Below are 9,952 nucleotides of genomic sequence, written 5' to 3' on the forward strand. Positions count from 1 at the left end.
TCAACAGGGGTTTACTTCTTCTTTCGTCCGGATCACACCGGGCTCCTGGCTAGCTGGAGAGAACTCCTCCCTACCCGAAGGCTCTAGTCTCTGCCAAACTCCGGGTCGCTGGGAAAACCGTAGAAATCGGAACAAATAGAGGAGTAAGCCCGTCAGAGGAGTATAGCCGGCTAGGAACAGCGCGACATCTCTGGTCGTCTTACTCATCTATTTGTTCCGATTTCTACGGTTTTTCCAGCGATCCGGAGTCTGGTAGAGACTAGTGCCCAACCCTGAGTTGGATGATGTTTTGGCCCATAGCTGTGGATGGTGTCTTTCGCCCGGTAGTTTTGCTGGTATACTCCCGATCCTGTACTTAACTTAGTTTCGTATTACAACTATTTCATGCATGTTTGTTTCCGTGTGTAGGTATTTGTTCGCGATGACCCGTACTTAGCCCGTTGGGGCACAAAGTTATAGTTAAATTCATCCATCTATCTATGTGCGAATTGGAGATATAAAACAACCGTTCCTCGGTGAACCCGTGGATACTACCATATGTTACCGGAGTGCCCTTGTTTGGGGGCGGGGCGCCCGGGTGTGTACGGAAGGGAACAATATTGTTCCTCACCCCGACACGAGCGGCAACACAAATAAATAAGCACCCCGCTGGTCACACCGGGAACTTATCTAGTCTATCATATAAACACACAGACGAGAATAAACCAGACCTGCAGTTTTCATCCAGTATTACGGATATTTCACGTTTGTTTATCTCTGAAACGTTATATAGTTACCAGTTCTAAACGACCTGCACTGAGCCGTTGGGGCACAAAGTTACAATAATAATAAAATCATAAATATAGAGTCGAATCAAATCTTCGATCCTCTAGGAACTGTATAGGTATTCATTCACACAATTATAATCAATACAAGTGTCTTTTAAAATGGGCTTTCGTGGTGATAATTTTCAGTTTTGTGTTTATGTTGTGGTTTGTGCTGTGTGAATGTTGTTTGTTTGTAGAAGTGAGGATTGTGTGATGATGTATCGTCCCGATGTCACGGTGTGGGGAGGAGGTGAGGTCTGATGGACACTCGCAACTGGGCATTACAGCACAAGTTATAACTCTTACACTGTTACATCGGACATCGCAAACACAATCTGACCGGCAACATAAGTAAAGGACAGGTTGAGTTCTTTCAGGAGGTTTTGTTATAGTCGTCAGTTGTTTTATTCTCTACTATTAAAGCGGAGAGGGACCGAAGCCAGGCAGTTGAGGAGTCGGCCTGCCCTGCGCGCCCCGTGGCCTACCGTGGCCGTGCCAGGGTATATTTAGTAGCGGATATCCGATCCGCGGCCAGTTGTTTGTATGTGATATTCCCCGTTATACGCGCTGTCATTAACCCACATTTTATCCCCGAAACGAAAATCTATGGCCCAAGCATTCCTCGGCTGTAATACCGTTTTACACCTTCCTTTATTCAAAGCGCTGAAATAAAAATCAAAACCTTGCAAACTTCTGCCGCTCGTACCATCCCTGGTCCTGTCGGGTTTTGGGGTAACAAGTTTGCGGCAGTGTACAGATATTAGCAGGCTGTAATGTCCTGGTGTTCCCCTGCTTGCTATCTGGCCGTGTAGAGGCGATATGTCGAACCTGTAGCGGCACCAGGCCGTGGAAATGGCCGTATCTAATTTATGATGCACGGTTTCGCCCCGTGTGACCCCGGGGTGTGTGACGTCACGCCTGTCATGTATATAGGCATCAGAGCCCGGGTTGGTGAATCACAGCCTATAACCCAGCAGTGCTGAAGCTCGGGCACACTTCCCGGTGTGACAGCGCAGTGCGTGCACTACCGTCCGCTCTCCCTGCAGGACTTACCTACTACTCCCTCTACAACACTACAGGAGTTACCGTCCTTCCTACCTACGGGGTCTGCACCGGCACGCCTGGACTGTACCTGCGGCTCGCCTCGCTCACAGGCCCGTGCACGCCAGGACTTACGTACGGTACGAGCTCGTACACCAGCGGGACGCCAGGACTGTACCTGCGGCTTGTACGGCGCACAGACCCGACCACAACGCACGGCACGGCACGGTACGGCTAGGTGAGTTCCCCTGATTTTGCTGCTATTGGGACAATCAATCTCAGCTTTTCTGTAGTCTGTATGTTCGGGGCGCAGTGACCGCCCGGGGGTTCTAGTGGCGCGGGGTTTGTTGTAAGGCCTGTCCAGCTGGTCTAGCAAACACACTCAAACACACGCACAAACACCCAGTATGACTACCAGTCTTGCACCTACCAAACTTCGTTTTTTTTTTCTGGTATAGAAAAGTAGCCTGGCTCCTTTGTGACCAGTTGATGTGTATTGGCATTCCTATGCACGGGTTGTCCCCTGTCGGAGTAGGATTGTTATTTATCTGTTTTTAATGGGTTTTGCATGTCTCCCAGCTGATATGACGGGCGGAAAGCCGCCTCTTGTCGGGTCTGTATCTTGTCTAACGTTACGGTACCAGCCAGCGCAGAGCTCGGGCAGAGTCCTGCGATGTGCTGCTGAAACTCTGCAGTGTGGACAGGGCCGAGCTGTTGGGCCCCCATAGCCCGGGACCGCAGGGGTGTATCGTTGGGTCCCCGGGCAGTGGAAAACAGCTCCGGGCCGAGCGGGGCTAAAGCCGGCTGGACCAGTCTTTATAAAAACAACTCGCAGTCCTAACCAACAACCCTGGTTGACGTACAACTGGTAGTAAGCCCCTCTAGTTTGCTATAGGAAATGCTATAAGAAAATGCATTTTTCTGCCGGGTTTTGTAGTTGGGGAACAAGAAGAAGATTCGGATCTTAAGAGATGTAGTGATGAGTAAAGTAAGACCGGTCCTCCGTCTTGCCGAGCTGTCAGTGTGTTTGGATAGGGCGGGTTGTTTTTGCGAAGCCACCGAGACCTTGGACCGTGCTATACTGTACTCTACTGTACTGTATTGTACTCTACTGTACTGTATTGTATTGTAGGCATGAGCAAGGCATTGGTAGGAACTAAGTAAGCCCAGTCGAGGAACAACTGTAGTCACTAGTGCGTCCTAACCTGGAACTTTATTATGATTATGTGGATTTTTGTGTGATTTTATCTCTTGGGTTTATCTTTTTTCCCTGTCCATAAACAAACCGCAGAGTACGACGGCCAGGTCATCACGTCCTCACGGCGCCCCAGCGCGAACTCTGATGTTTGAACAGTTCCGTAAAACTTCGGGCCGAACTTCCAAATCTGTTGACAGAAAAAATACCCATACGGAGAGTTCGGGTCCGTATCTTTAATCCCAAGGGAACCCCGGGTTCAGGGAAAGCTTCGCAGATTGTTTATAGAGCAGATTTATTTGAAGTGTAGCGAAGTTTCGTAACAGGTTGCAATGAGAAGCATGTCCTGTCACGGTTGCAGTGGTTTCTGGAAGGTGTTTTTTGTGCGTGTGTGTCGAGTTGAGTCACCCTTTACCGATCAGCTGGCCAGGGCCGGTGTTTTCCACCCATTGTGGCCCGCGCGGCCAATGGGAGCGCTCCTCCCACAGAACTATTGTTTGTGCTGTCATCTGGGCTTGTGTAACTAACTGCGAGGGTCCGGTGGTTTACCCCGAACAAAACGCACTTCGGTCCGGGGCTGTTTGCCCAGCAATCCGCCGGTGTCAGAGCTGTTGGTTCGGCGGAGACCAGAAGCCTATCAACAGCGCTAACGTGTGGTTGTTTACGCCGCTCGGCCACATTTTATCGTCCGAAGGTGTTAATCATTAAATTATCGACCTGCACTGCCCACCATAACCACCCCAGCACCGATCAGCTGGCGGCCTCCTGATTGGCCAGAACTTTAAGCAGGAGGTCGCGACTGGCGCGCTGATTGGCTGATAGTGATGTAATATTAGCGTGACGTCACGCGGGGTATATAAAGCGACCCGGATCGAAGTGCGGAGTGTTGTTGCCTTCTTCCTTCAACCCTTCACGTTGCGTTGGTTTCTGTCTGAAATCTTCGCCTTCTCTCCCCCTCCTATTTAGACCAACCGCTCCAGAAGTGCTACCAGACTGTAGACCAGCCCCAGCCCGACCCACACGGGACCTGCCGCCGCCTGCCCGGAGCTGTACCTGCGGGACCGCAAACTTTTCTTCCCGGGGACCCTGGATCCAGGGACCGCTGCCACCATTGCGCAATAACTCTCCTGCCAGCTGCAAAATGGCCGACCTCGTCAACGGCGGCGACATGCCGACCAGCCCGCTCGCCATGCAGTACGTGAATGACTTTGACCTCATGCACTTGGACGTGAAACGGGAACTGGAGGAGGCGAACCAGGCGAGCTGCATGGTGTCCTCGGGGGTGGCCGCGTCCCTGTCCGGCAGCAGCTCCGTGTGCACCACCCCAATGTCGTCGCCCTGCAGTTCCGTGCCCTCCTCCCCCGGGTTTGAGATCCCCAGCCCCGTGGACCAGAAGCCCAACATCGAGGACCTGTACTGGATGACGAGTTACCAGCAGCTCAACCCCGACGCGCTCAAGCTGACTCCCGAGGACGCCGTGGAGGCGCTGATCTCGTCCGCGGCGGGGTACGAGGCTGGGTCGGCGGGACCAGGCTGCGGGCAGCCCGGCTCCCATCACGCCCTGCCCCCGGCACCGCACCACCACCACCACGGGCCCGGCCACGGGGACGACCACAAGCCGCATCACCACCACCACCACCACCCCGCCGGCCAGTCCCGGCCCAGGCTGGAGGAGAAGTTCTCGGACGACGAGCTCGTCTCTCTGTCCGTCCGGGAGCTCAACAGGCAGCTGCGCGGCTACAGCAAGGAGGAAGTGATTCGGCTGAAACAGAAACGCAGAACGCTGAAGAACCGGGGGTACGCGCAGAGCTGCCGCTCCAAGCGGGTCCAGCAGAGGCATCTGCTGGAGATCGAGAAGCAGCACCTACAGAGAGAGCTGGACGATCTGCAGAAGAAGCTACGAGACACGGAGAAGGAACGCGACGACTACAAGGCCAAGTTCGAGCGCCTCAAGTCTTACTCCAGCTCGCAGTCGTCCCCGTCCAACCCAAGCAGTCCCGAGTACTACATGTGAGCCGCGTCGCGCCGTCGGAAGGGTTCGGATCCTACACGGCAACACACGCACTAACTAACCAACGGACAGACGGCCGGAGCGACTCACACGCGCACGAACGGACTAACGGACGAACCGACAGGTGAGCTGTCATGCCCCTACATGCCCCGCAAACAGCTCCCCCTCGCGGCACGCTCGGAACTGGACACTGTACTTTGGACTCTAGTATCACATAGTAACCAAACGCTGTACATACACACCCTGGACAATTCTGAATCCCCTTTTGGCTGGGAGTTTGACTCTTGGGGGCCCCGATAGTAGATTTAAGAGTTAGCTTTTTAACGTAGCAGAGGAGTTTTTATTCAGACCAAGTCAGGATGGTTAGTGTTCCTGTGCCCAAGCTGGCATGTCCACCTGAGCTTGTGTTGACTGTACATAGCGGTCCCATATGGAAACGGGTACAGCAGGCGACCCCATGTTTCCAGGGCTATTCCTGTATATCTGTTTACATCCGAGAACTTCTAAAAGAAGCTATGAGCTATGTCCAGCTGTGGTCTGGATATGTAAGTACAGAGAGTATAGTGTGTATATAGGAATATCGTGGCTTCAAACAGCCTGCCTGATATGAACATAACACGACGAAAACGGACTTGTCCTAACGGGACTCGAGAGTATGCTTTAACGTTGGTAATGAACTAGTCGACCGCTCTGAATGTCTGACAAGAGCTGAACTTTCTTCCACAAGTGACAGGGAAAGGCAACATCCACGATGCTTTGGAGGAAGAATTTAGAGTCTGCCGCGGAGGCGCATCAGCACTGAGAAAAACAAAAAACAAAAAAAAATCGAAAAAGGATAGAAAAAGACACCAAAAAAAAAAGATGCTACCAGGTGAGAACAACAGGAACGGAGGGATTCGAACACCTGGGTCGGACATGGTGACTCTCTAAACCAACACTGAAGAAGGTTCTTGTTGCAACTATGTCTGAACGGACTGGACTTCCCGACAGCGATTGATCTGACGCGATCATGAACTTGTGCCTCGACACAACATATTACCATCGAGAGATGTTTTTAGCTATCGTCACAAATTTCTGTCTCCATGATTCCATTGCCAAATGTCTGTGGTCCTTCGAACGTTTCCCAGTTTTGGATGGGACATTTTGAAAGAGAAGAAACTATAATGAAAATAGAGTTCTATTAATTTGTGAAATGTTTTATGTTGTCCGTTTCTGTTGATCACATGTGACAGACTTTCCTGTAATCGTAGCCGAAGCGTTCGGAGCTACTATTAAAAGCATGGAAAGACCTTTTATTTTTAACCCTGGTGTTGGTGATCAGTCCCTGTGTGTGTGCAGGCAGTGGGGGGGAAACAGGATCCGTGTGTTATGTGGTGTGTGCATGACAGCATGGACTGGACCATGGTATGGTCATCCTATAGCTACAACTGTTGGGCAGTTCAGATAGGGGTTGGTCAGAACTAGAACCAATCACTGAAATCTGAGGAGTGCATTTTCTGGTTGCTCTTATATCTTTTGGCCTGGCTTATCTGTTGAACTTCAAGTTTAAGTGGTGTATTTTCTCACTTATTGATGAAATATACCATGTTTAAAATATAATACTACACAACGAACTCACAAAAGTTGCCCCAAACCATACCTTTATTCAGGATTCAAAATATCTCATTCCCTGACTTATTGAAATTTTGAAAAGGAAGTTCTGAAACGAAAGTACGTGACCAAAAATCACTTCTAATTCCAGCTTGTTGGAGGGGAGTACTTAGCCCAGGCATGGTCTAAAACCAGCTGTCCTCCTCCCCCTGGTGACCTTGGGTTCACCTTGCACTGGTGATGCCCTGAAAAAGGCAGTAAAACCAGGATCATAACTTCCATGGCTTGTCTAGTTCCACACCCAACCCTTGTTTGAACATGCCAGAAACAACTGCTCTGCTCCTCATAAAAATGAAGATCCTTGTGAACTGGTTAGTTCTGATAACACATGGAGCAAGATATGAGTCCTTTTAGTTATGAATACTCGAGTATAGAGTAAAGTAGGGCATGTAGATTACCCGGGTAACCAGAGTGAAAAAATACTGCACATAATTCAAATGGTGAAAAATTCTCCACCTGTTCATATAATATCTGCTCCCCCATTCCGGGCTTCTTCAGGTTCTGAAAAATTATAAATTTCGTAGAAACTGACCAAATGGGCTGAAAAATTTGCCAGAAGACTGTCAGTCATAGAGATACAGATTTTCAACTTGGCTGATGCAAAAAAAAATTATTTGGCAAATTTTAAAACCTCTTTGGCCAACTTCTACTAATTTCTCAACGACCGAATGAGTGGTGGGGTCTACTGTACAGTGCACAGAGCTGTAACATTACAAGGCTAAGCCGTGTACTCAACTGGATGTCTCCAAGCAGATGTTTGTGATTTATTCCTGTCTTTGACACATTCAGTAATCTTTTCTATTACTGGTATTTTATTGGTTTTAAAAGTTTGCCTCCTACAAAGTAGTATTAACGTTAATAAACCACCAAAATACAAGACTTCTGAATGGTCCAAAAACAGGTGCAGAACGAACCAAATCCTTACAGTTACATCTGCTTGGAGTTTAGATACCACTGCCAGGTTCTACTCCTAGCCAAGAGGGGGCTGGATCCCAGGCTACCTGCCTAAATGCTACTATATATACTGTATATATTTAGAGCCCAGATGAAGGCAGTACAGCTGAAACCCTTATCCCAGGCTAGTACATGTACTCCTATTTGGAGCCTAGCAGGAAGGCCGGATCCCAGGCTAGTACATGTAGCCCAGAATGGCTGGGTCCCAGGCTAGTACATGTGGCCCAGAATGGCTGGGTCCCAGGCTAGTACAGTAGTCCTATTTAGAGCCCAGCTGAAGCCTGGATCCAAGGCTAGTACATTTAGCCCAGAAAGGCTGGGTCCCAGGCTACTACATGTAGTCCAGAATGGCTGGGTCCCAGACTAGTACATGTACTCCTATTTAGAGCCCAGCTGGCTGAAGACTGGCTGTGATGACAGGTTGGCAGGTCGCCAGCAGGCCTGACCCTGGATCAGGGCTGCTCTAACCAACTGGCTCAATCTGGGGAGGCGCCTGTCAATATGCCTAACCTGTGCGACTCCAAGTGTACAGATATAACCTGTGCCACTCCAAGTGTACAGATATAACCTATGGGACTCCAAGTGTACAGATATAACCTGTGCGACTCCAAGTGTACAGATATAACCTGTGCCACTCCAAGTGTACAGATATAACCTATGGGACTCCAAGTGTACAGATATAACCTGTGCGACTCCAAGTGTACAGATATAACCTGTGCGACTCCAAGTGTACAGATATAACCTGTGGGACTCCACAGTGGGTACAGATGTGTTACATGCTGGAACCACTACAGGCTAACACTTCAAACTGTTGTAAACTCATGCTGTCAATGGTATAAACTCTGGTCAATGCAAATGTGGAGATAAATTACTGTAAATGTTCAAATGTTCGCAACACTTGGTTTTTACTTTTGGAGTGACCTCTCCAACATGAAGTCATGACAGAACAAATATGCATTTCCATTGTATCACTACTGTACTACAAAAGTACCTCAATGTCGAACTGAAAACAATAAAAATATCTATTCCCCCTCTACAGACACTGCGAAAGTAAGTAGATCTACAGTATTTCATTTACACACACCCTCTCCTGTTATAGCTCAGGAAAGTGTATGATTGACAGGGATACAAACAACATATGTTCTGTGTACAGAGTTGTAGTTACTGATCCACCCCTGGGATCTCAGATCCCCTGAGATCTCAGCAGATCCAAAACAATCAATAGCAGAAAATGATATCACTCTCTGGGACATGGCAATACAGGCCACCCCCCTCTGCATGGAAATGAGCTTGTTGAACTGCAGCAGAAAAACATGCCATAAACCTGTCCTGACTCGTTGACCCCAAGGTACAGGTCAGGGGAGCTCCAAGCAGATGTGTGGCTGCCTCATTTTGAGGTCTTCTCTACATATTTGTTGTGGTTCACCTTTTTAGAGGGAATATTAAGGTTTATCACCAGAGGACTGTAAAATGCTACAAAATGACTGAAAAACCAGCCTTAGCCATACATCTGCTTGGAGATGGGTCGCTGAGGGTCAGTGGTGGTTGCTATGGTAGCCGGCTGTGAGGATCAGATGACAGCTCCAGGACAGCTGGTGAAACAGGGGAGCCAAATTAAGAAATATGAGGGATGATATGACAGGTCCCCTCTTCAACTTCTGTTCAATAAACAACCAACTTCATTCTTCTGTGTCACCCGAATGAATAGAAGTTCCTCTGCAGAATACTTGCTAGGGATTCGCATTCGTCTACCAGGTAAATAATGACTATATTGATAAAGTGGAAGAAGTTTTGCGAAAACTTTCCTGGACTTTCCACCCTTTTGGCTGTTAAGAGGTCCAGATCAGTAGTTATAATCCGTTACCTGTCCTGTACAACAGGAAAGACAGTTGGACAGTTGTTCTCAGCTTTGGAGTGGAGGAAAACAAAAGAACAGTCCTAACCATAGAGCCATGCTGTCCCTGGGGAATCTTCTGTTTTTCTTCAGTCCTCCAAGGAGCTAAAACAACTCCTTATTCCTCTGACCTTCTGTTCGTGTCTCTTCAAAATTTCCTTCAGATAGCCAAGTGTTCAAGTCTTCCCCAAGTTCACTCCACTATTATTAAAATGTAAGGAAGCTATGCTGAACTCTTCCTGTAAAACTGTTTGGAAAATAAAGAAAGAAGCGTGTTTGAAAACATTTTGCCAGCCCGCCCCTGGTAATGCCCTGATGTCCCATGAGAGGCGATCAGTGTTGGAGTTCAGTGGAGCGTGCTCTACTGATGAACTGGAACTAATAAAGCCTCAACACACAAA

At 48.8% G+C, this 9,952-nt stretch overlaps 1 protein-coding gene across 1 annotated transcript; it reads left to right on the forward strand.

Moving 5' to 3' along the window:
• The first annotated feature begins 1,785 nt into the window (after nt 1-1,785).
• LOC118417314 (transcription factor Maf-like) lies at nt 1,786-6,355 on the forward strand. The gene is made up of 2 exons (XM_035822839.1): nt 1,786-2,085; nt 4,009-6,355. Exon 2 carries the CDS (start codon nt 4,184-4,186, stop codon nt 5,054-5,056), a length of 873 nt encoding a protein of 290 aa, XP_035678732.1. The 5' UTR covers nt 1,786-2,085; nt 4,009-4,183; the 3' UTR covers nt 5,057-6,355.
• Nucleotides 6,356-9,952: the final 3,597 nt, after the last annotated feature.

This window comes from Branchiostoma floridae, chromosome 6 (genome assembly GCF_000003815.2).
Source record: "Branchiostoma floridae strain S238N-H82 chromosome 6, Bfl_VNyyK, whole genome shotgun sequence".
Classification (NCBI taxonomy): domain Eukaryota; kingdom Metazoa; phylum Chordata; class Leptocardii; order Amphioxiformes; family Branchiostomatidae; genus Branchiostoma; species Branchiostoma floridae.

What these genes read in the sequence shown, in the direction of transcription:
- LOC118417314 (XM_035822839.1), top strand. Translation starts at nt 4,184, where the DNA reads ATGGCCGACCTCGTCAACGGCGGCGACATGCCGACCAGCCCGCTCGCC.